Source organism: Callithrix jacchus, chromosome 14 (genome assembly GCF_049354715.1).
Source record: "Callithrix jacchus isolate 240 chromosome 14, calJac240_pri, whole genome shotgun sequence".
NCBI classification, from domain to species: Eukaryota; Metazoa; Chordata; class Mammalia; order Primates; family Cebidae; genus Callithrix; species Callithrix jacchus.
The window spans coordinates 51209442-51237441 of record NC_133515.1 but is presented as its reverse complement, the minus strand read 5'-3'; the positions used below and the strand labels follow the sequence as shown (position 1 = coordinate 51237441).

The window sequence follows — 28000 nt, the reverse complement described above, 5'->3', positions numbered from 1 at the left end:
CTCAAAACAGAAGTATTTGGGGAAGAAAAATGTGTTGCAGTTGTTCAGATCGTTCTTTTTTTGCTTTTACAGCTTTAGTTCTCCTCTTGTATTTATGTGTTTGAGTGGCTTTTTTAGAAAGGTATTAAATATAGGCTGAGCACAGTGGTTTACACTGTAATCCTAGAACTTTGAGAGGCTGAGGTGGGTGGATCACTTGAGGCCAGAAGTTCAAGATCAGCCTGGCAACATGATGAAACCCTGTCTGTACTAAAAATACAAAAGTGAGCCTGGCGTGGGGTGCGCACCTATAATCCCAGCTATTCAGGAGGCTCAGGCAGGAGAATCCCTTGAACCCCGGAGACACAGGTTGCAATGAGCCAAGATCACGCCACTACACTCCAGACTGGGTGACAGTGTGTGAAACTTCAGCTCACGGAAAAAAAAGAAATACTTTTCTCTGAAATCTGCCTTTGTTGCCTATTCTAGCATCTTCAAATATTGCTTATAATTTGTATACTTTCTTGCTTTTGGTTTTGTAACTAATGACTTTGCTTGGATTAATTTTTACAGTCCTCTTCCTGAAAGAAAAAATAAAAATCTTATTTTTATTGACCCATTTTGTCAGTTTCTTAAGCAGTTGAGCCCTGACATTTGTTAGCACACATTGGATAGGAAAAACTTTACAGCCCCTCTTCCCTTAAGGAGCAAAGAAAATGCTTAATATACATAATTATAAAGATTCTAGTGGTGTTAGGTTTGAATATTATCATGGTATTACAAAAAATAGTGTTACTGAGTCTCTAATGTAGGCTATGTTTAAATTTCAGGATTGATTTATTATGATTTTATGACTTCTTTTTCAGACTTTTTAATTGCTTCCCCATGGGGTACAGAATTTCAGCTCAGAAGTTTTTCATTTTATGTTCTTTTCAACATAAAGACAAAATAAATTTTCTGGGCTAACATCTAAAGCATATGTAGTTTGATTTTAAAATATAAAAGTCATTAATAAGTGTCAGTCATAAAATTTTTATTATCAGATTAAGTTTAAAATGTCACTTATGAAACAATTAATTTTTCTTGAGAATTTCAATAACCAGTTTTCTACCTTTCTCTCGTAGAATATTTTGTTAGTATTGCATGGCATAATTAAAATTACTTTTAATACACTATGATTTTTGGCTCGCTGAAATTTTTCAACAATTTGAGAAAATATTTTTATCAGCAAATCATAGACAGTTTTATTACAAATTCTTGTTTGGTTTTAAAATACTAATGAACATAAAAGAAGAAAAAGCCTCATGCTAAGTACTACTACTATTATAGTGGTTTTGTATTTTGAGTCAGAGTTCTATTTTAAAAATACCATTGAGGCTGGGCACAGTGGCTCATGCCTGTAATCCCAGCTCTTTGGGAGGCCACGATCAGGAGCTTGAGCCAGCCTGACCAAAATGGTGAAATGCCGTCTCTACTAAATATACAAATATTAGCCAGGCATGGTGACGCGCACCTCTAATCCCAGCTACTCTGAATTGCTTGAACCCAGGAAGCGGAGGTTGCAGTGAGCCAAAATTGCACCACTGCACTCTAGCCTGGGTGACAGAGTGAGACTCTGTCTCAAAAAAAAAAAATGTACCATTGTTGCAAGGTGACTCATGCCTGTAATCTTAGCATTTCAGGAGGCTGAGGCAGGTAGATCAGTTGAGGTCAGGAGTTCAAGACTGCCACTACACTACAGCCTGGGCAACAGAGTGAAACTGTCTCAAAAAAAATAAATAAATAAAAATAAAAGTACTATTGTTTTCAAATTAAAATTTGAAATAATAAAAGTTAGAAAAACTTAATATAATACATCTATCAGCTTACCAGTGTTATTTTAGTATAGTGCTTTCAAGTTGAAGATACTCGTGTTATTCTTCTTGTTGATTGAATCTACGTTACATTGAAAAATAATCTCATTAAAAGCTCTAAAGGTTTAAGGTCTCGTACCATATAGAAATCTGCTCTTTGAAAACTTTGAGAAAACAAGCTCAGTGATGTGTGAGTATATTGACGACACAGACAGAATGAATTATCAGATTCCTGAGTGGTCTGTGCTTATGTAAATACCAAAAAATGTTTCAAAAATGAATCAATTTCCTGATCTTTTTATTTTATTTTTTAGAATTTTATTTTATTTTATCTTAGACACAGTCTCAATCTGTTGCCCAGACTGGAGTTCAGTGATGCAATCTCAGCTCACTGCAACCCCTGCCTCCTGGGTTGAATCGATTCTCCTGCCTCAGCCTCCTGAATAGCTGGGATTACAGGCATCTGCCACCATGATAGTTAATTTTTGTGTTTTTAGTAGAGATGGGGTTTCACCATGTTGGCCAGGCTGGTCTTGAACTCCTTGAACTCAAGTGATAACTTGCCTTGGCCTCCCAAAGTGTTGGGGTTACAGGTGTGAGCCACCATGACTGGCCTTAAATTTTATTTTTGAGTTGTGGTCATGCTCTATCACATAGGCTGGAGTGCAGTGGTACAATCATGGCTCACTGCAGCCTTTAACTCCTGGGTTCCAGCTATTCTTTCACCACAACCTCCCTAGGAACTGGGGCTACAGGTGCACACCAAGACAACTGGCCCATTTCATGTTCTTTTGAAAACAGAAATTTATTATCATGTATCGGTTTTAATGACAAGCTAGTAGACTACAATAAAAATATAATTTTGCACATCTAAGAAAACATTTTTGAAATTGGCATACCATAATGTTAATACTATTAAATACTGCAAAGGCTCTCAAGAAACATTAATGATCCCAAAATGCCAGTTTTGAAAGTACCATTCCCAAAGAAATAGACAGTGATTTTAGATATCACATCTTCTGAACATTAAGAATACTTAGCCCCTCTAAAATATATTATTGTTTTATTATTGCTTTGCACTTTTTCAGTCCCATAGTTTATTAATTCATTAGTGCATATTTTTTAAAACACTAAACAATATTTTAAAATATCATATGGTATTTTGTGATTTAATGAATCTGTTATTATTTTATAGAACCAATCACTGAAACAGCTTCACCTAGAAAAACAGAAGACTCTTTTTATAATAACAGCTATAATCCCTTTAAAGATGTACAGACTCCACAGTATTTAAACCCATTTGATGAGCCAGAAGCATTTGTGACCATAAAGGATTCTCCTCCCCAGTCTACTAAAAGAAAAAATGTAAGACCTGTGGACATGAGCAAGTACCTTTACGCTGATAGTTCTAAAACTGAAGAAGAGGAGTTGGATGAGTAAGTACATTTCATTTTGCTGTCTTCGCAAGTTAGTCTCTATGTTAACTAAGGAGATCCTTTTGTAACATATCTTTAGAGGGGTAAAATTTATTAATGCACACATTATAAGTCAGTATCTAACTCATCCACTATCTGAATGTATATAATCTTAACCCTTATTCTCCCAACCACTTCCAGGTAAATGTGTGTAGACCCTAAACTAACAGATGAGGTAAATATGTTCCTAGACTGTGGTTGGAATTCCAATTGTTTCTTCTCACAGAAACTGTATTATACATGGTATTTAGGTGTTTTTTTTTTCCCCTCAAACTCTGTGGACACTAATCTTCAGTTATGTTATAAGTCTGTTGTGGAGTTGAACAAAATAATCATTTGTGATATTGATTTGATAAGACTTGTTTAGGTACCAAACAATAAAATCATAACATTTATAAATTAGGGATTATCTCAAGCTTAATATGAATAGACTGTAATTGGGGCTGCCATTTGCCCAAATCTAGAGAAGGGATAAAAAGATGATGTGTTCACATTGTAATCTGGAGTTATACAGTACACAGCCAATATGGCTACAGACTATGGCCCTAAGTGTGTTTTGAAAGCAGCAGGCTGGGCACTGTGATTCATGCCTGTAATCCCAACACTTTGGGAGGGCAAGGTGGGTGGATCACAAGGTCAGGAGTTTGAGACCAGTCTAACCAATATGGTGAAACCCCATCTCTACTAAAAATACAAAAATTAGCCTGGCGTGGTGGCATGCACCTGTAATCCCAGCTACTCAGGAGGCTGAGGCAGGAGAATTGCTTGAACCCAGGAAGCAGAGGTTGCTGTGAGCCAGGATTACGCCACTACACTCCAGCCTGGGAAACAGAGTAAGACTCTGTCTCAAAAAAAGCAGCAGCAAAACCTCCCCTTCTAGCTATGTTGGGATAATGCAGACTGGATTTAGCCTCTTAAACAAGTAAAAATGGAATATATGAAACAATAGGATTCAGACATTGGACACCAACAACACGGGGTAATGATACCTGAGAGAACAGAAACAAAGAAGATGAGCCCTACAATTATGTAACTTTATTTGTGGGAGAGAGTTTCTAACTGCAGTTCAGAGAAAAAAAAAAACCTCAGACAGATCCCAGTAATCACCCTGAATTAAGGAGACAGAGTTTGGACTTGGGAGTATGGAGGTGGCTAGAATTTGTAGGAGAGAAGAAGTACGGAATTTATACCTGAATGATGGGCCCTACTCATAGGACTTCAGAGATCTGTAAAAAGCCCCTACTGAGTCTTTAGCTGAGTATGGATCAGCATGCATGGGAAGAAGTCACCAAGGACAAAGAAACAAACAGAACGATCCCTGGAGTTTGCTCCGGACCAAGAATAATTTGTATGCCAGAGAGGAAAGACTTCCTAACACATTGAATAAAGGCTTCAAAGAGTTCATCCATCAGTTGTGGGGCCAAATTAGCCCTAGACTAAAAGCTGTTCTAGGCCTACCTAACAAAGCTTAAAGGCAAGGCTCAAAAGAATCAAACTTAAGTAACTTAACTGTGTCACACATGAAGTTCAAAACAATTTCATGTAATACCAAAAGATCCAGCACACAAAACATAAAATTCATACTGTATGACAGCCAATCAAACATTTATCAGACATGTAAAGAAACAAGAAAATCTGACCTGATCCATAATGAGGAGAAACCATAATCATTAGTATAGATGCAGAAATGGGACAGATGATGGAATTAAAAGATAACATGGTAAAATAACTTTTATAAATATACTCCAGATATTCAAGAAGGTAGAAGAAAACATGAGCATAGATATTAAAAAATCCAAATTGAATTTATAGGATGAGATTTTTCATCTCATACAAAGTCAGATGAAAAATAGACTGGATGTGGTTAACCCCATGTTAAATGCTGCAAAAGAAAGAAAATACTAGCGAACCTAAAGATGTAGTGATAGAATCCATCCAGATTGAAACAGAGAAGGAAGAAAATAACAGAGAATCAATGAGCTGTGGAACAACTTCAGTGGCCTAATATGTGTAATTGGAGTTCCAGAAGAAGAGAAGAGAGAGTCAGGGGACAGACAAAGTATTTGAAGAAATAATGACCAAAAGTTTTAGAAGTTAAAGGATAAACTTAAAAATGTAGACCTACAGGACAAAGAAGCTGAATGAAACCCAAGCACAAGAAACATGAAGAAAATCATAACAAGGCTTGTCAACAAAAACAACTGAAGCCAGAAGATAATGGGGTGATATTCTTAAAGGATTGAAAGAAAAATATACAACAAAAACCTGTCAAAATAATTTTCTATTCCCAGCCCTCCAAAAAAGCAAAATGATACTACTTGAAAATTTGGATCTATACAAAGGAAAAAAATCATATGAAATGACAAATATATTAGTATATATAAAATACTTGTCTTATTTTAAAAAAATCTCTCTAATAGATAATTGTTTAAGGTTTCAATATAATGTATTCTGGGTTTTATAACATATAGAAGTAAAATGTATGACAGTAGTGTAAAGGCCAAGAGTAGCAAAATCAAAGGATACTGTTTTAAGCTTCTTATACATAATGTTATTTGAAGACACTTTTTTCAGAGATGACAATTGTTTATGTAGAAAATCATAAGGAATCTTTAAAATGGGTACTAAAACTAAAAAGTAAATTTAGCAAGGTTACAGGCTACAATATTAATATATAAATTGTTTTCCTCTTAACAACAATGAACAATCAGAAATGAATATTGAAATAATACCATTGATAAAAGCATCCAAAAGAAAAAACTCAGGGATAAATTTGAACAAAGATGTGCCATATCTGTACCCTGAAAACAAGAGAATGTTGCTGAGATAAATTAAAGAGTGAAATCAATGGGAAAAAATACTATGATCATGGATTCAAAGATATAAGTTCTCTTCAGTCAATTTATAAATTCATTGCTATCCCAATCAAAATTTTATCATGCTTTTAAAAAAACTAATTTATAAGCTGTTTATAAAATGTATGTAGAAATGGAAGGGACCATTTTTCAAAACAATTTTGAAAAAAAGCAAAATTATAATAACTGATTTTAAAACTCATTAGCCAAGACAATGTGGTATTAGTTTACCAATAGGCCATAAGTGAATGGAAAAGAGTCTGAAAATAAATTCATACATATATTGCCAATTTATTTTTGTCAAAGCTAGCAAAGAAAGTCAGTTAGGAAATGATAATCTATTCAACAAATGATGTTAGAACAATTAATTGTCAATATGCCCCTCCTCAACAAAAAAGAGCTACAATTCTTACCTCCCACTGTATACAAAATTTATCTCAAAATAGATCATACAACTAAAAGGAAGAATGAAATCTGAAGATTCTAGAAGGCGGCGTAGGAGAAAATCTTAGCGACTTTGTATTAGGCAGATTTCTTAAGTAGAATGCAGAAAAGCACAAAGGATAAAACAAAAAATGGTTAATTTGTACTTCATCAAAATTAAAACCTTTTTCTCTTTATAAAACCCTTGCAAAAGTAAAAAGGCAAGCCACAGTTTGGCAGAAATTATTTGCAATACACGCATCTGGCAAAAGACTTCTATCCAGAATATGGAAAGAACTATTTTAACTCAGTGGTAAGAAAGGAGAAGCCAGGTGCCTGTAATCTCAGCTACTCAGGAGGCTGTGATGGGAGGATTGCTTGAGCCCAGGAGTTTGAGACCAACCTAAACAGCAAAAAAAGAGTCTGTCAAAAAAATATATATTTTTTTAAATTAGCTGCGTGTGATGGTGCACACCTGTGGTCCCAGCTACACAGGAAGCTGATGTGGGATGATCACTTGAGCCCAGGAGTTCAAGGCTGCAGTGAACTCTGATCACTTCACCACTCCAGTGTGGGCAACACTGTGAGACCTCATCTCTAAAAGATAATAATAGATTTAAAAATTTATTGAAAGGGGGAAATATTTCAACAGACATTTCACAAATGAAAATATTGTATAGGAATGGCATATGGAAGGATGCTCAGCTCCATTAGTCATCAAGAAAATGCAAATTAATACCACAATAAGATATCACTACACATCCGCTCAAATGACTAAAATTTACAGGACTGACTATACCAAATATTGTCAAGGATGTGGAGCCACTGGAACTCCACAGAACTCTTAGACTGGAAAAAAGTTCAGCAGTCTCTGGAAAACTTAAACATACATGTATAATTCGACTCAGTCATTCCATTTCTAGGTTTTCACCCAAGAGAAATGAAAGCATATGTCCACAAAGACTTCTACATAAGTATTTTAACAACTTTATTGATTATAATAAAAAATGGGAACAATTCAAATGTCCATCAACAGGCAATGGATAAACAAATTATGGAATATCCATAGAATGCAGTACTACTCAGTGATAAAGAGGAACAAACTATTGGTATATGTAACTATGTGGATAAATCATTCGCAAGATTGTTATACTGAATGAAAGAAGACAGACCAGAAAATAGTACATACTTGTGATACCATTTACTTAAAACTCTAGAACATGTAGACAATCTATAGTGAGAAAAAGCAGAACAGTAGTTGTCTACAGTCAGAGCTGGAGAGGAAGAGATTAAAATGGTGCACCCAGGCCAGGCACAGTGGCTCACGCCTGTAATCCCAGCACTTTAGGAGACCAAGGCAGATGGGTCATGAAGTCAGGAGTTTGAGAGCAGCCTGACCAAAATGATGAAACCCCATCTCTACTAAAAATAAAAATAAAAAAAAAATTAACCAGGTGAGGTGGCACATGCCTGTAATCCCAGCTACTCTGGAGGATGAGTCAGGAGATTCGCTTGAACCCGGGAAGCGGTAGAGGTTACAGTGAGCTGAGATTGCGCCACTGCACTCCAGCAAGACTCTGTCTCAAAGAAAAAAAGAGGAGGGGCACCCAGGAAACTTTTAGAGGGGCTGGAAGTATTTGTTATCTTGATTTGTGCTGATGGTTTCACATTTTTATGCATAAAAAACTCATTAAATTTTACTTTCAAATGTAAGCCATTTATTGTTTATCAGTTATTCCTAATTAAAGCTGTTTTAAAAAGAAAAGCAATCTTTAATAACAGAAATATTGTATCACTTGAGTGATTTCCAGCCTGAAATTCTTGGGCCTTTAGGTCTATTTGATGTAAATAATTGGTGTTTGACAGGAGAGATCTATAAAATATTTAATAATAAGTAATATAATTATATAATCACTTGTGGTGAGGCTATATGGGTCTTTGCTTTGTTTGGAAATACATAAACTTTTGTGTATTAACATTATTTAGATCTTAGGAAAAATAGTTATTTCTTTAAAAATGCAGCTTGAAAGGAAAATATTTCAAAATACTGGATATGTAGGTTGAGTGGAGAATAATAATAAGGTTCCTGTGATTCATGAAAGTTTAGAGTAATTGCTTTGTGCAAAGGGAGAAATGTTATCTCTCTATGGTGCATTGGTCAGCTCCTATTTTGAGCACTATTTAACTAGTTGTATTTTATAAGAGGCATTGGTGATTCAGAATGGTAACAAAGTAAAGAAACAGTCGTTAAAGTGTCTAGAAACCACATCAAATGAACAATGATTCAGAGTACAGGAATCGTTTGATTTTAAAAGAGATAATTTAAGGGGACTATTATGACTAATTTCAAATATTTGGAGACTAGTCGGGCATGGTGGCTCACACCTGTTATCCTAACACTTTGGGAGGCCAAGGCAGGTAGGTCACCTGAGATCAGGAGTTTGAGACCAGCCTGGCCAACATGGTGAAACCCCATCTCTAATAAAAATACAAAAATTAGCTGGGTGTAGTGGCAGGCACCTGTTATCACAGTTACTTGGGAGGCTGAGGTGGGAGAATCACTTGAATCCGGGACATGGAGGTTGTGGTGAGCCCAGATTGCACCACTGCACTCCAGCCTGGGCAACTGAGCTAGACTCCATCTCAAAAAAAAAAAAAAAAAAAAATTGAGACTTATTTGAAAGAGTGAGAAACTTGATTGTTTTCTATTGCTCTGGAATTGTGTTTCTTATTTTTCCCACATTTTATAACATGTGCTACATGCTTCCTGGGTATGGCTAGGTTGTGATAAAACCTAAAAAAGTTCTAATTTCCAAAAGTCTCAGAATTACATTATAATAATCATCTAATTCCAAACCCAAACCCAGGTTGAAATGTTAATACTAATTAATAGCTATATGGGGGGTTGAAAAGTTGGCCCAACTCTTGGTAAAGTTATTTTGTGTGTGTATGTACGTGTGTGTGTGTGTGTGTGTGTGTATGTGTATAATGTATATATATATACATATATATTTTTTTTAAATAGCTAACGTATGATTGAAATAAAACTTCTCATGGGTGGTATAGGTGCTGAGTAATAGCCACACACCTAGAATATTTGAATGTAAATGCAAACTTTATGTACAGGCATTCCAAGATGCACTAGTATTATGCAATACACTCACACCTGCTCTCTTATTAACAAATTAAAGAGTCATCTAATGTTTGCCTAAACTTTTTAAATGCCTTAAGAGAAACTAAAATCAGAATCACTGGGTGTTTCCTTTTGGCCATTCTTTTAACACATGAAAGTCACAGTCTTTACAAGTTTCTCATGAATAAGGAGTGTTCTAACTTGCTCAATTATCTGGGGTTACCAGAGGGAGCCTGTAAATACTCTAGCTTTATTTTGTAGAAATATACACACAAGTTCTAAAGATTGCACATAAGCTAATGTGCAAGTCCAGGAAGAACTCTGTTTGTATTAATTACTTGTTTGGTATCTTTTCTCTACAAAAGTTTATAGGTTCAATGTCAGTAGCAGAAATCTTGCAAAATTTGTTCTTACTTCAATAATAAACTTATGACCTTTCATCAAGGAAAAAGCCTGTATGACTCATCTTCCATTACCAAACTCTTTCTGTATCCTCTGACATTAAACTATCACAAATAAATAGTACTGAATCCTTTGATATGTGGCACTACCTTTAGTGCCTCAGCATATCCATAAGCACAAACAGAAAGCATTTGCCCTTCCTTACCTTTTAGCACGTGTCCTTTACACTTAGCAACTGCACGGGTTTCTCAGTTACTTATATTTGGGGTGATAATTCAACTATTCTAGTTTATGTAGCAAAAATGAAAACCAATAAAGCAATATTATTATTTCAGAACTTTTATCAAGTGACTTTTGAGGCTCAGGATACAGTCATTTCTGGTATGGTTTTGTGTCAGTTTCCCAAGGAAACACCTCACTGAATTTTATTCAGGAAAGCAACCTGCCCATTTTAATAACTTAGAATTTGTTTTTCCAAAGAACATAGATATCAAGGTGAGAGGAAGAGACTATACCTTAGCTTCATTTTTGTATTAGTTTTCCAGTATGTTTAAATAAATTCTGAATCAACTTTGGTTTTTCTCTCTATAGTTCATTTTTCTTAGTGAATTGTTTTCTAAACAATAGATAATGTCATTTAAAATTATTCTGTCCTATTTTCTCTTCCTTAATATAGCCAATAAATTTTCAATTTATAATAGGTTAATGATATGACTAATTTATTATTCAAATATACAATGCAATGCAAAGATAAAAATAATTGTTGTTTTTTTAGAGTGATGCATAAAGTCCTGAAATAGATTTTTCAAATCATAGATGATCAACAGAATGTGAAAATAGTCGTAATTCTGTAAATACTTTTTCTTTACTTATATTTATTTATATTTAAAATATGTTAATCAGAAGTACGTAACTTGTCATTGCAGAGAAAGCGTTGTTTGCACAATACTATCTCTGTACAGGCTCTATTCCTGTTCATTTTTTATAGCACTTAAAAAATTGATTATATGCTTCACATAACATGTAATTACACATTTTAAAATGTACATGTCAATGAGTTTTAGTATGTTCACTATGTTATGCAACCATGACCTCTATCTTTTTTTTTTTTTTTGAGACAGAGTTTCACTCTTGTTACCCAGGCTGGAGTGCAATGGCGTGATCTCGGCTCCCCGCAACCTCTGCCTCCCAGGTTCAAGCAATTCTTCTGCCTCAGCTTCCTGAGTAGCTGGGATTACAGGCATGTGCCACCATGCCTGGCTGATTCTGTATTTTTAGTAGAGATGGGGTTTCTCCTTGTTGGTCAGGCTGGTCTTGAACTCCCGACCTCAGGTGAGCCACCATGCCTGGCACTACCATCACCACTATCTAATACCAGAATGTTTTCATTACCACAAAAAGAAACCTCATACCTATTAGCATTTAGTCCCAATTCCCCTTCATTCTTTGGCTATCAGTAATCTACTTTCTGTTTCTGTGAATTTGACTATTCTGGATATTTCACCTAAATGGAAACATTTCCTATACATTCTTGAAAAGTAGGGAATTGAATTGAACTTAGGGATCTGTGAACTGAAGGGAAAAGGACCATTCAAAACCTTTAGAAGTAGAGGCTTATTGTCCTTATTCTGATATAGTGCCTAACCAGTAGTGGTGCCAGCACACTGTTGTCTCAGAGGTGAATTACAAGTGTGTGGAGATACTGATTTTTCTTAGTCTTAAAGAATTTGGCAAGTGCAAGTGTTAAGCATTCTGAACAGAGGCACTCTTAGCTTAAACTACACAGGAATTCCTCAGATGAAGCCCTGAACTCACAATATAGAAATATAAAATACACAAGGAAACAGTTTACTAAGACAAAGAGTCAGGAAACAAAAGAAATGGTAGGATTATACATTCAACAACTTCAAATACCTGATTTGTGAGATAGAGACTATAAAATAAGTATGTTTAAATGATTAATAGCTCAAATTTCTATAACTGATATACCATACACACAGATATATGAAGAAATACATATATCTTTAAAATTTCCTGGAGAATTGAATATTAGACATAGACAAAGAAAAAAAATGAAATGGATCAGAGATGTGAGAGAGTTATCTAGAATGTAGCACAAGAAGAATAAAGATTTATAAAAATATAAAGGAGAGGTTAGGAAAATGGACAAGTAGTTGTTCGACATATATCTAATAAGATTTTTCTAAGAGAATAGAGAAAATTCAGAAGAGTCTATCAAAGAGACAAAGGCAGATACTTTTTCAGAACTGATAAAGCACTCAACTCTTCAGACTCAGAAAATACAAGGAATCTGAAACAGAATAATTCAAAAGAAATCCACACCTAGACATGTCATACGTGTCAAATTTGCTCAAACCAGAAATAAAGAGAAGATCTTAACAATTAGAGACAAAAGATGACTTAAAAAGGAACAATAGTAGGCTGACAGTGGACTAATATCTTCAAAACCTTGAGATAGAATAACTCACAACTAGAATTGTCTACCCAGCTAAAGTGTCACTTAAATGTAAGGCTGAAATAAAGACCTTTTCAAAGCCTGGGACAATTTACTATAAACAGAACATTGCTGAATGAACCACTAAAAGATGTTCCATAATGAGAGGAGAATATAATGTAGAAGGAAAGCTGAAATACAAGAAAATGTAACAGGGCTTGAGCATAAAAAAGAAATCAAATCAACATTTTTACATCTTATTTCCTTTTCCTTGGATATGGAAAATATACAGGATTTACTATTTTTAATATTTAACATTTTTCTAAGATTCTATATGTAATAATTGGAGCCAAATGTGAGCTTATATTAAATGTTTTTAATAAAACAAAAATTTTTTAAAAGTTCAGATAGAAATGGACCAAAAGATTTAATAGTCATTATTTTCAAATTCTGGGTTATCACTGGTTTGAGTTTTATTTGAAAAAAGAAATTATAGTTTCCAATGCATGTTTTATTATCTTACTTGTAAATGAAATATTTTTTGAGAGATATCTAACAATAATTCTTCTTTCACTTAGATCAAATCCTTTTTATGAACCTAAATCAACTCCTCCTCCAAATAATTTGGTAAATCCTGTTCAAGAACTGGAAACTGAAAGGAGAGTGAAAAGAAAGGCCCCGGCTCCACCAGTCCTCTCACCAAAAACAGGAGTAAATGAAAACGCAGTTTCTGCAGGAAAAGATCTCTCTACTTCCCCTAAGGTAGGATTTTATTCATAGTAAAACATGTGTTAATGTTTGCTTTTTTCTCTCCTTGCAATTTAATTTAAATTAAGAAAAGTCATTGTTGGCTATTTTCAATGATTTAAAAGTAACGTTCAAGAAATCCTGTTATACTGCAACACTGCATTTATGTTTGTGAGCCCATAAGTTTACAGTACAGTATGGATTGGATGGCTTCAATTAATATTGTTTTTAAAATGGTATTTTGAAATGAGAGGAAGAAAGGTATTACAATTGTAAGATTCATTCTTTAAAGAAAGGATTTTCTATAACTGTTGGAGAGTTTCAGCAGACAGGCCCCTTCTAATGCATACCCACCCACAGCCTCCCACACCACTTTGAGGGCATGCATGTGCACACAGATCTCACCACCCTGCTGTCACCAATGTGCTTGTTTGCAGACCTTGCAACCACCTCCCTGACCCTATCCTGCCTCCTACAGTGCACATGTGTGCACCCTGCCACCCCCCCTCATTTCTGGTGTAAACATACGCACACAGATCCTGCCACCCTGTCCCTGCCACTTTGTAGGCACTGCGGCCCTGTCCCTGCTGGTGTGTGCACACCCCACCTCATTGCCACCACCAGTGCAGGTAAGTGCATGTCCACAGTCCCCACTGCCACCATCTCAATGAAATGTTTTTGCCAGCGCCCCACATCAGAGTGATCTTACCAGCAGTGTGGGAACATCTCAGCTCCTCAAGCACAGCAAGTGCTCAACCTTGAGGGTCCAGATAACAAAGCTATAGATCTGGTACCAGGCCCTCAGGGTTAGAGCATGCAGCCCATGAGTGCTGAGTGAGCCTTGGCCCCCTGAAATCATCCAAAAACAAAGCCAGTCATTTGAACATAACTTGTACCATAGTCAAACCTTTAATGGCATCAAAGAATGTAAAAGTGAAAAACAGCATCCAAAGGACAGCAACTTTAAAGATTAAAGGAACATCAGCCTACATAGATCAGAAAGAGCCAGTGCAAGAACTCTGGCAACTCAAAAACCCAGTGTCTTCTTACCTCAAAACAATCACACTGGCTCCCCTGCAATGATGCTTAACCAGACTGAAATGGCTAAAATGACAGACACAGAATTCAGAATCAGAATAGCCACAGAAATCTTCAAGCTTCAGGAGAAAGTTGGAACGTAATCCAAGAGAAAATCCAGTAAAATAGTATAAGAGCTGAAAAATGAAACAATCATTTTAGAAAAGAACCAAAATGATCTGATAGAGCTGAAAACTGTCTACAAGAATTTCAGAATACAATTGGAAGTATAAATTTCAGAATACAATTGGAAGTATTAACAACAGAATAGACCCAGCTGAGGAAAGAATCTCAGATCTCAGAGACCAATTCTTCTAAACAACTCAGCCAGTCAAAAATAAAGAAAAAAAAAATGAACAAATAAAACCCCTGAGAAATAATGAGATTATGTAAAGAAACCAAACCTACTACTCATTGGCATCCCTGAAAGAGATGGAGAAAGAACATGCAACTTGGAAAACATATTCGAGAATATTGTCTATGAAAATTTCCCCATTCTTGCTAGAGAGGTCAACATTCAAATACAGGAAATTCAGAGAATACCTGTGAGATTCTGTGTAAGATGACCATTCCCAAGTCATATACTCATCAGATTCTTTCAGATCAGTGTGAAAGAACAAATATTAAAGGCAGCTGAGAGAAAGGGCTGGTCACCTATAACAGGAACTCCACCAGGCTAACCACAGACCTTTCAATAGAAACCCTGCAAGCCAGTAGAGATTGGGAGGCTATATTCAGTGTTCTTAAAGAAAAGAAATTCCAACCAAGAATTTTCATAACCAGCCAAACTAAACTTCATAAGGTAAGAAGAAATAAATTTCTTTTCAGAAAAGCAAATGCTAAGGGAATTTGTTACCACCAGACCTGCCTTACAGGAGGTCCTTAAGGGAGTGCTAAACATAGAAACCGGAGATCATCATCGGCCACCACAAAAGCACGGTTAAATACATAGAGCATTGTATTAGTCTGTTCTCACACTGCTGTAAAGAACAACCCAAGACTGGGTAATTTATTTTAAAAAGAGGTTAAATTGACTCACACTTCTACAGGCTTATAGAGGAGGCATGGCTGGGGAGGCCTCAGGAAACTTAAAATCATGGCAGAAAGCAAAGGGGAAACCAAACGACTTACATAGTAGGAGCAGAAGGAAAAGAGAGAAGGGGGAAGTGCTACACACATTCAAACAACCAGATTTCATGAGAACTCACTCAGTATCATAAGAACAGCAAGGGGGAAATTTGCCCCATGATTCAATCACATCCCACCAGGCCCCTCCTCCTACATTTGGAGTTCAATTTGACATAAGATTTGGGTGGGGACACAGAGTCAAACCATGTCAACAATGGACAGTATAAAGCATCTACACAATCAAGTCTATATAAAAGTTAGCTAACAACACAATGATAGAATCAAATCTACATCTGACAATATTAACCTTGAATGTGAATCATCCAGCCTGCCATTGTGTGTCCCACTTAAAAAGGATGGAGTAGCAGATTGGATAAAGAAGACTCAACTGTATGCTGTCTTCAAGAGACCCATCTCACATGCATTGACACTCATAGGCTCAAAATAAGAGGATAGAGAAAAATCTACCAAGCAAACGGAAAACAAAAAAGATCAGGGATTGCTATTATAATGTCAGATAAAACAGACCTTAAGCCAACAAAGATCAAAAAAGACAAAGGCATTATATAATGGGTAAGGGGTTCAATTCAATAAGAAGACTTAGCTATCCTAAATAATATGCACACAACACTGGAGCACCCAGATTCATAAAACAAGTTCTTAGGGACCTACAAAGAGACTTAGATAGCTACACAATAATAATTGGAGCCTTCAACACCCCACTGACAGTATTAGACAGATCATCAAGGCAGAAAACTAATAAAGATACTCAGAACCTAAACTTAACATTTGACTAATGGACCTAACAGACATCTATAGAACACTCAAAGCAACAACAGAATATACATTATTTTCATCTGCAGATGGCACATACTCCACAATCAACCACATGCTCAGTCATAACACAGTTCTCAACAAATTCAATATAACTGAAATCATACTAACCGTACTTCAGACCACAGCACAATAAACAACAGAAATTAATACTAAGACCATCTCTCAAAACCATGTTGGAAATTAGCCTGCTCCTGAATGACTTTTGGGTAAACAAATAAGCAGAAATCAAGAAATTCTTTGGAACAAGTGAAAACAAAAATATAACATGCCAGAATCTCTCGGACACAGCTAAAGTAGTATTAAGAGGAAAACTTGTAACACCAAGTGCTCACATTAAAAAGTTAGAAAGATCTCAAATTAACAACCTAGTACCATAACCTAGAGGGACTAAGGAATCAAGAACAAACCAACCCAAAGCCAGCAAAAGATGACAAATAACCAAAATCAGAGCTGAATTCTATGATATTGAGGCTTGAAAAATAGTACAAAAGATCAATGAACCTAAAAGTTGGTTTTTTGAAAGAATAAATAAGATTGACAGTCTACTAGTTAGGCTAATAAAGAACAAAGAAGTTTCAAATAAATATAAACAGAAGTGACAAAGGAGACATTGCCACCAACCCCACAGAAATAGGAAAAACTTTCAGAGACTATTACAAATCCTTCTATGCACAGAAACTGGAAAACCTACAAGATATGACTAAATTACTGGACACACAACCTCCCAAGGCTTAACCAGAAAGAAATTGAAACCCTGAACAGACCAATAACAAGGTCTGAAATTGAATTAGTAATAAGAAGCCTACCAAACAGAAAGGGCCTTGGCCTAAACAGATTCACAGTTGAATTCTACCAGACATATAAAGAAGAACTGATAACCAGTCCTACTGAAACTTTCCAAAAAATTAAAATGAGGAACTCCTCTCTAACTCATTCTATGAGACCAGCATCCTTCTGATACCAAAACCTGGCAAAGACACAACAAAAAAGGAAAACTTCAGGCCAATATCCCTGATGAATGTGATGTAAAAATCCTTAATAAAAAACTGAAAACTGAACCCAGCAGCACATCAAAATGCTAATCCACCATGATCAAGCAGATTGCATTCCTGGGATATAAGGTTGGTTCAAAATATGTAAATCAATAAATGTGATTCATCACATAAACAGAACTCAAGACAAAAACTACATGTTTATGGCCAGGTGTAGTGGCTTACACCTGTAATCATAGCACTTTGGGAGGCTGAGGCAGGTGGATCACCTGAGGTCAGGAGTTCAAGCCCAGCTTGGCCAAAATGGTGAAACCCTGTCACTACTAAAAATATAAAAATTAGCTGGGCATGCTGGTGGGCATCTGTAGTCCCAGCTACTTGGGAGGCTGAGGCAGGAGAATTGCTCGAACACAGGAGGCAGAGGTTGCAATGACCCAAGATCATGCCAGTGTACTCCAGCCTGCACGACAGAGTGAGACTCTGTCTCAAAAAAAAAACTTCATGTTTTTCCGAATAGATGCAGAAAAGGCTATCAATAAAATTCAACACGTCTTTTTACAAAAACCCTTAAGAAACTAGCTATTAAAGGAACATACCTCAAAATAATAAGAGCCATTTATGACAGTCCTACAGTTAACATCATACTGAATGGGCAAAAGTTGGAAACATTCCCCTTAAGGACCAGAACAAGACAAGGATGCTCACTCTCATCACGCCTATTCAACATAGTACTGGAAGTCCTAGCTAGAGCATTCACACAAGAGAAACAAAGAGAAACAATCCAAATGAGAAGAGAAGTCAAACTGATTTTTTCTAAATGATATGATTTTATAATGAGAAACCCCCATAGTTTCTGCCCCAAAGCTCCTAGATCCAAAAAACAACTTCAGCAAGGTTTTAGGATACAAAATCAATGTACAAAAATGTGTAAAATTCTATACACCTGCAAGATTATATAACAACATCCAAGCTGAAAGCCAAATTAAGAACATAATCCTATTCGCGCACACACACACACACACACACACACACACACACACACACACACCCTAGGAATACAGCTAGCCGGAGAGGAGAAAGATCTCTACAATGAGAATTACAAACACTGTTGAAAGAAATCAGAGATGACAAACAAGTGGAAAAACATTATATGCTCATAGATAGGAAAAATCAATATTAAATGGCCTTATTGGCTGGAACAATTTACATATTCAGTGCTATGTCTATCAAAATTACCAATGACATTTTTCACAAAATTAGAAAAAAACCTATTCCAAAATTCATATGTAACAACAACAAATAGCCTGAATAGCTAACGCAATCCTAAGCAAAAAGAACAAAGCTTGAGGCATCACACTATCTGACTTTATACTAGAAGGGTACAGTAGTCAAAATAGCATGGTGCTGGTAAAAAGGCAGACACACAGACCAGTAGAATAGTTTACAGAACTCAGAAACAAATTACGCAATTACAACCATCTGATCTTTGAGAAAGTTGACAAAAACAAGCAATGGGAAAAGGATTCACTATTCAACTAATGGTGCTATTAACATATGTACAGAAGATTGAAACTGGACCCCTTCCTTTCACCATATACAAAAATTACCTCAAGATGCACTGAAGACTTAAACGTAAAACCTAAAACTATAAAAACCCTAGAAGAAAGCCTCAGAAATACATTTATGTGATATTGACCCTGATGAAGATTTCATGACAAAAACTCAATAGCAATTGTGAAAAAAAAAATGAAAATTGATAAATGAGATCTGATTAAACTAAAGAGCTTCTGCACAGCAAGAAAAAAAAAACTGTTGCCAGAGTAAACAGACAGTGTACAGAATTTGAGAAAATATTTTCCAATTATGTATCTGAGAAAGGTCTAAGATCCAGAATCCATAAGGAACTTAAACAAATTAACAAGCAAGAAACAACCAACCAACCCCATAAAAAAAATGAGCAAAGAACATGAAAACACACTTCTTGAAAGAATACATACATGTGGCCATTGAGCATATGAGAAAAAATGCTCAACATCAGTAATCATTTGAGAGATGCACATCAAAACCTCAATGAGATACTATTTCACAGCAGGCAGAATGGCTATCATTAAAAAGTCAAAAAATAATTAAAAAGTCAAAAAAGTTGCTGTTGAGGTTGCAGAGAAAAGGGAATACTTGGCCGGGCGCGGTGGCTCAAGCCTGTAATCCCAGCACTTTGGGAGGCCGAGGCGGGTGGATCACGAGGTCAAATGATCGAGACCATCCTGGTCAAATGGTGAAACCCTGTCTCTACTAAAGATACAAAAAATGAGCTGGGCATGGTGACGTGTGCCTATAGTCCCAGCTACTCAGGAGGCTGAGGCAGGAGAATTGCCTGAACCCAGGAGGCGGAGGTTGCAGTGAGCTGAGATCGCGCCATTGCCCTCCAGCCTGGGTAACAAGAGCGAAACTCCGTCTCAAAAAAAAAAAAAAAGAAAAAGAAAAGAAAAGGGAATACTTACACACTGCTGGTGGGAATGTAAATTACTTCAGCCTCTATGGAAAAGAGTTTGGAGATTTCTCAGAGAACTTAAAACAGATCTACCATTCCATCCTGCAATTCCATTACTGGGTATATACCCAAAGGAATATAACTTGTTCTGCAGTAAAGGCACATGCATGCATGTGTTCATCACAGCACTATTCACAATAGAAAACATACTGGATTAACCTACATTGCTCATCAGCAGTGGGCTGAATAATGAAAACGTGATACATATGCACCATGGAATACTATACAGCCATAAAAAAAGAATAAAATCATATTCTTTGCAGCATATGGATGGAGCTGGAGACTGTTATCCTAAACAAAGTAACACAGGAGCAGAAAACCAAATACTGCATGTTCTCACTTATAAGTAGGTGCTAAACATTAGGTACACATGGACATAAAGAAGGGAACAATAGACTCTGGGGCCTACTTGTGGATGAAGGGTGGGAGGAGGATGAGGGTCAAAAATCTACCTGTTGGGTACTGTGTTTATTACTTGGGTGATGAAATAGTCTTTACAACAATACCTCACAACATGCAATTTACTCATGTAACAAACCTCCACATTTACTTCCTGAACCTATAATATAAGTTGGAAAGGAAAAAGAAACAAAAAAGAGAAGAAAAGGATACTCTAAAGCAGCTAGGCATGAGAGACAGCTTTATACCAATACAGAGGAAGAAATCTAAATCATCCTTTGACAAATGAACTCAAAAGATCCAGGCTGAGTGCAGAGAAATGTTTTGTTGAATAATTTCAATATTGTCACTTTGATTTATGTCAAGGTGTAATTTTTGGCTTGTCACTCTTTTTTAGAAATTTTAATATGTGATAACTACATGGAAAGGTAAAACACTTTTGGAACAAAACCTAAAGCTATTAAACAATTCCATTGTATATAATATGGTGTGTTCTGTGTGTTAGCCTTAGCAAATTTTTTTTTGGGTAATAACTTTTGCCCATCTAGTTAATGAGTGTGTTGTTACCACTATATTAGATTATTTAATTGTCTTAGGTAGTAATGTTAAAAATATGATTAATTTGATCAGAAGGATTAAGGAAAAATTACAAGTCCCCCACCTCCTGCCTGTAGAGAAACTATTGGAACCTGGCATTTTCATTAATTGTATGATGTTGGAACCATACTGTACTCAGGTGCCTGGGCTTCCATTTTTCTCAAGGACATTGAAGTTCAGTAGTTTCTCTTGAATAGACAATTTTTCATTTCATTCTGTGGCTGTTGTTAAATGGCAGACTTCTGAAATAGTTCATTTTATTTGTTTGCCTGTATTTTTGTTGTTTGAAAGGGAGTCTCAATGAGTTCCTTGTTCTGCCATTGCGTAAGTCAGTCTCCAGGTGTTTGTTTTTATATCATGTGTTTTTTTTTAAAACCAGTGACTTTAAGGAGAGAAACTAGGACTAAATTTTGTCTTGCTGTTGGCTAAAGAAGGGGAAAACACTAAATGAAAGAAGCAGATGGTAGAAATATAAGGCAAAAGGAGATGGCCAATTCCAATATCCATCCATAAGAGCAAAAATAAAGACAGTGACTGGGACACTAGCTGGAATCAATAAACTTTAGATCCCTTATCCATTCTGACCATAAAGAATTCCTAAAACTATCTCTCGTTTCTCTGAATCTATGGTCCCTTATTGCCTACTCCCTACACCATCCTTCTTTATTCCATCAGGAGTTTGAAGCTAATTCAGAATTCCTAATCTCTCTGTAGAGGAAAGGAAACAGGCCAGGCATGGTGGCTCATGCCTGTAATCCCAGCACTTTAGGAGGCCGAGGCAGGTGGATCACCTGAGGTCGGGGGATGGAGACCAGCCTGACCAACGTGGAGAAACCCTGTTTCTCCTAAAAATACAAAATTAGCTGGGCGTGGTGGCGCATGCCTGTAATCCTAGCTACTCGGAGACAGGATTTGCTTGAACCTGGGAGTTAGAGGTTGCTGTGAGACAAAACCACGCCATTGCACTCCAGCCTGGGCAACGAGAGTGAAACTCCATCTCACAAAAGAAAGGAAGGAAGGAAAGGAAGGAAAGAAAGGAAGGAAGGAGGGAAGGAGGGAAGAAGGGAAGGAGGGAAGGAGGGAGGGAGGGAGGGAGGGAGGGAGGGAGGGAGGGAGGGAGGGAGGGAGGGAGGGATTGATTGATTAACAATGCCTATTGTATGCACACCAGGCAATATTTTGTTACCTCATTTGATCCATAGAGCAACTGAGGATACACACATACACACACATATACACACACACACACACACACGTACTATTTGATCCGTAGAGCAATTGAGGATACACACACACACACACACACACACACACACACACATATATATATGTACTATCTATGCCATTATCTCTGTTCTACATATGAGAAACTGAACCTTGGATAAGTAATTTGCTCAAAAGGATAGAGTGAGTAGTGACACTGCCAGGATTAAAATTCAGGTTCATTGTGTGCAAAAGCCATACTTTTCTCACTGTGTCATGCTACTTCTAGAGACAGGTATTTCTGGTTCCAAGTTGGAACTCTAAATATGTTTTTCCATAGATCCACTGTTTATATGGTGATTAAGTTTTCTCATAGCAAAGCATGTGATAACTATTTGAATAGCTATTTTTATATTATTTTGAAGGTAATGTTTCATTGTAGATACACTGTAGAATAAATGAGGTTTATGGGAAAGGCTGAGCATTTTGGCACCATGTTTTTCTTGGAAAATGCCTCATTTTGCTCAGATATAGACATTAGAGACACAGTCATATCCACAGTAACCTTTTGCTGATCAAGTTAGTTTGGATAAGACACCTGGTAGTTTGGTTAAGACACCTGCTGAAACCCAACTGAAAAATTAATGCTAAAAAAAGACTAGCCATCTGTAATCCCAGCTACTCGACATACTGAGGCTGGAGAATTGCTTGAACCCAGAGATTGAGATCCCTGGGGATCTCAATAATAAAACAATAATATTAATAATAGACTGCTGGCCAGGCACAGTGGCTCATGCCTGTAATAACAGCAGTTTGGGAGATGGAGGTGAGAGGATTGCTTGAGCCCAGGAGTTAGAGACCAGCTTAGGCAATATAGTGAGACCTCGTCTCTACAAAAAATTAAAATAAAATCATTAGCTGGGCATCGTGGCTCACGCCTGTATTCCAAGTTACTTGGGAGACGGAGGTGGGAGGATCACTTGAGTCTGGGAGGTAGAAGTTGCAGTGATCTATGATGTGTCACTGCACTCCAGCCTGTATGTTAGAGTGGAACACTGTCACCTAATAACAAAAATATTAATAATAGACTGCTGATACATTATTAAGTAAAAAAATAATGTACATAACAGAATATAGTGTGTGTGCATAAAAAATGCTATTCATAGGCCAGGTGCAGTAGCTCGCACCTGTAATCCCAGCACTTTGAGAGGCCGAGGCGGGTGGATCATGAGGTTAGGAGTTCGAGACCAGCCTGACCAAAATGGTGAAACTCCGACTCTACTAAAAATACAAAAATTAGCCAGGTATGGTGGCACGTGCCTGTAATCCCAGCTACTCAGGAGGCTGAGGCAGGAGAATCATTCGAACCTTGGAGGCAGGGGGTGCAGTGAGTCGAGATAGTGCCACTGCACTCCAGCCTGGGCAACAGAGCAAGATTACATCTCAAAAAAAAGTTATTCTCTCTATATAAAAAATGTTATTCTGTGTGTATAAAAATGTTATTCACTTCTGTGGATATAAGAAATGTTATTCAAATATATACGCCTATGCACACAGACATACTGTCATATACATTTCCAAAGGAATCACAAGTAATACTGGTTACATCTGAGAAGAAAGGTAGGATGGAGGTGTTTAGAACATACATGGAGGATAGGAACATACCTACATACCTTGAAGGATAAATCTGTTCCTATCCCCCAAGGTAGGATGGAGGTATGTAGAACATTGAGGAAGGCATTTCTTTTCATGTTTTAACTTCTTATACTGTTTGACTCTCAAACCTTACACATGTATTGTTTTTGTTTGTTATGCTAATAGAGGTGAGTAATGAGATCACATATCTGTTTTTTGTTGTCCTCTGTATGTGATATATATATACAAGATAACATTTTCTTAAAATTTACCCTCAGAGGAAGTCACTCTTAGGCTTGACCAGTGTTATCAAACTGTGTTGGCGGCCTGGGGTTCCATCAGGTGGCTTAATGTTCTGTACTGGAGACCAGGTATGGAGGCTTGGCAGGAAGGCTCTGGACCCCCTTTTCCATTTCTACTGTGCAAATCTATGCTCATTCATTTTATATATTTGAGTTCATTTAAGATTTCATTTGAAAAAAATGTGGACTATTGCCAAACCAAAAAAAAAAGGAAATCACTAACTACACAATTATGTATGAGATAAGGCAGTAGATTATCATCAGTGGTGTGCTGACAATAATTTAAAAATGATAAATGGAAGCCAAGAATACAGTTGGAAAGTAGTATAGGACTTACTCATCACAGGAATATGCCTGTATATCTCAGTAGTTCCTGAAGACTTTGCAGTATCAAAGCTTAGTAAAATAATTGACGTTTTAACATGAAAGTCTTATGTTTAGCATACAATATTCTATTTAAGGAAGCAGAAAAATGTGTTTTACATCAAAACATTTCTGTTAAAATTATTGAAGAGTTTTTAATGCCTAAAAAGATCAGCATCTGGGCCAATTGTTTTATTATTTGTAAATCAAAAAGGAGAAAATAATTTAATTAAACCTTTTGGAAAAAAAGGCTGACATTATAGTTGAATAATTTAAAAATTACATGACAATTATTTGTATATCAAAATGCTGAACTGTACTCAATGACAACTGACTGCAGAGGTGGAAAAGTATTCATTATCATAAAATGACAACTTCTTAGCCAGATGATTGATTTCTCTACCTATCACCTGAAATTTATTTTTAAGAAAATTCATGAAAAAGCACCAAGCCTAGAATTTTTAAAAAGTAATAATAAATGTATACTTATGTTGCATAATAAAATTCAGACTGCCCCACGGGCCTCTATGGAGAAGAGGGCTCCTCGGTATCATAAATCCATATGAACTCTACACTTCAGACCATTGATTTCTATGTTTGTAAAATAAGAAAACCACAAAATTTTAAAAAACAGCTTAAGGTAAAAGATCAATGTTTAGATAAGTAAACTGACATTAAACATGCAACCATCCAGTAAAATAAGTTCGTTCCAATGATGGCTAACCATCTTTTACTGACTATGAATATAAGTTAATTAATATGCAAGCTACTAGATGAAGTTCATGCATTTAATATAATATGCAATTTAGGTTATTAGAAAAAATTTAGGAACATAAATGAAATTGTTCCCAGATACATCTGCTAAAGTATGTTATTAAATACTACATGACCTAGTCCCATAAAAATCATATTATCAATTATCAATGATAATAAAAAACTAAAATAAATTAAATTTACACTTTTGGGATTGCATAGAAAAGAGCTCCACATTATATTCCATGACGAAATGAGCCTGATCAAGTGGAGAAGGGCTCCCTCAAAGATCTTGATTGGCAGAGCTCCAGTGATTGACAGCAATACTACTATCTACTTGCTCCTTCTCTGAAAATGGAAACCCTATCTGTATCTTAAGCCCCACCTAAATAACTGAAGCCTTCACGCATATTATTGCTTCTTTCTAGAAAGTTCTAAGCAAGACTGAAGGTTTTTGCTTGCATGTTTTTGAACTTGAATATACAATAGAAACTGTGGAAAGCCCAGGGTAAACTCAAATCAAAGTAACTCACAGCGCTCTTACTGATTGCTCCCAGCAGCAAAGTCAAACTACAAAGCTATTGCTCCCAGCAGCAAATTCAAACCACAATGACTTCCTTCTAGAAAGTTCTTTACTTTGGTTTCTGTCTGTGTAAAACTGCAGAATGGTGTCTAAGGGCCATTCCTGCTGAAAAAGAGTGAACACACAGTGTATTAATTTCCTAATATATATAAATTGAAAATGTCAAACATTTCAAGGAAAATCATAAAAAGAGTGAGAATAAAAATGTAATTTAGTAAAATAATAAACACACAGTTTTTAAAAGAAAATTTTAAATAAAATGCCAAGAATATTCAATGATGGCTAGGAAATACAAAAGGTAATCTTACGTTACCTGTAAATTTTTTACTTACTGGCATACACTGCTCCTTAGTACTACTAAATAAATAGTTTACTCCTATATATATTAGCTGTTCTATTGATTAGTATTGTTGTAGTTATGAGTAATAGAAACAGGACATGTATTTGAATTTTCTTGTTTAAACAAAAAGGGTAAAGTTATAAAGACAAAAGATATTTTGCCAAACCCAACAGAGAATACAAGCTTGGCCTCAGGAACAAATGGGAATCATCCTCGGTGTATCTGCTTCTCTCTCTGGAATACCTTCAATCTGCTTTTACCTTTTTAATGATGACTTAGTTAGGCCTATGTTTTCCCCTGCAAAACAGTTTATGTTCTGGAATTTCCTACCTCCCCTGTACGTAGCTACCCTTCCTTCAGTGTAGCTGACTTTAGCTAATGGCTAAGAACAAATTACATTGACTCAACTACCTTTTTAAAAAATATGTATGTTGACCCTATCACAATTGTTAATTTTAAAATCTTTTATATAAAATGAGTCTCTGGTTAATGGAATTTTAGTTGAAATAGAATTTTCTGTGGGCAGTAGAAAGCCTCACATGTCAGCTTAGATTAAAAGATAAATTTATTTCTGTCTTTAAAAATATTGAAGGTTCAGTGCTAATATGGTAGTGTCACAGTCATCAGGGATCCAGCCTCCTATTTTACTATTCTGCCATTCTCAGCCTAGACTTACACTTCATGGCCCAACATTGCCTCTATTCTAGTCAACAAGAAGGAAGGGACAAAAATAGCCACAACAACCTCTAGCTAGGGAGGCTAGAAAATGAATATTTTTCTGGGCAATTGTGTTACAGCTGAAAATCAAGATTTTTATTACTAAAGAAGGATAGAATAGATATTAGGGGTTAGTTAGCAGGCTTTGCCCTAATACTTATTTAAAGTGTGAATGAAAATATAAATGAACATTAATCTTGGTGTCTCTTATGAGAAAACCTGATTACTTGAAAGAGTCTTTTTAAAATAATATTTAAACCAATTAAGCCAAGCACTGTGGGTCACTCCTGTGATCCCAGCACTTTGAGAGGCTGAGGTGGGAGGATCCCTTCAGCCCAGGAGTTTAAGACCAGCCTGGGCAATACAGTGAGACAGGTCTCTGCAAAAAAAAAAAAAAATTAGCCAAACACCTGTAGTCCCAGCTACTTGGGAGGCTGAAGTGGGAGGATCACTTCAACCCAGGAGGAGAGGTTATGGTGAACCACTGCACTCTGGCCTTGGGAACACAGCAAGATCCTATCAAATAATTTATTGGTCGATTGATACATAGCTAATTACCTAGATAGGTAGATGATAGCAAATTTTGAGGGAAAATCAGAATATTTTACAATAGACCAGAAAGGTTAGGTACATTACAATACAAAAATACCCCCCCCAAAAAAACCCAGGCTATCAAAGTTGAATAGTTTTTTTCTTTAAGGTCATTGCTCTACATTTATATTATGATGTCTGAAAAGACATGTTAATTTTCAGAACATAGAATTACTGGTGAGGAAGTTGAGAAACATGCCTTTTTTTCTCTCCCTTAGCACATATGGTGTCATTTCTAAAACATATTTGGATATGGGTACACTGCATTGCCTGGACTAGGGCAAGGGAAGAGAAATTCATAAGGCACAAAATTTAAGGAGGCACATTCTCTTAGGTTGGTACAAGTGTGAGCTCTGCATCTGCACCACCCTAAAAGTAAATGGCTCCTGAAATCTTGCACTCTGGGCATCCCCTTGACTCACACTAGTCCCAACCATGGTACACAGATGGGTCAAATCTGACAGACAATTGTGCAGCAGCAGTAACTCACTTACAGGTCTTTGCAAACTGAAAGAACCAGTAATGCTAGCATCAAGAATACCCCTAAAAGTTTGCCTCTTGATTTTTCTCACTGTGTTCATTGAGGAGGATAAAAATGCTAATTTTTTCT

General features: G+C 36.3%; 1 protein-coding gene across 50 annotated transcripts in view; it reads left to right on the top strand.

Moving 5' to 3' along the window:
* EHBP1 (EH domain binding protein 1) overlaps nt 1-28000 on the top strand; it is a 388496-nt gene that overhangs the window by 224585 nt on the left and 135911 nt on the right. For all 50 annotated transcript variants that reach the window (XM_035272471.3, XM_054244907.2, XM_054244906.2 and 47 more), the window contains 2 exons: nt 3028-3268; nt 13154-13337. In XM_035272471.3, the coding sequence (XP_035128362.1) occupies nt 3028-3268; nt 13154-13337 (425 nt within the window). The remainder of the gene's footprint in view (nt 1-3027; nt 3269-13153; nt 13338-28000) is intronic.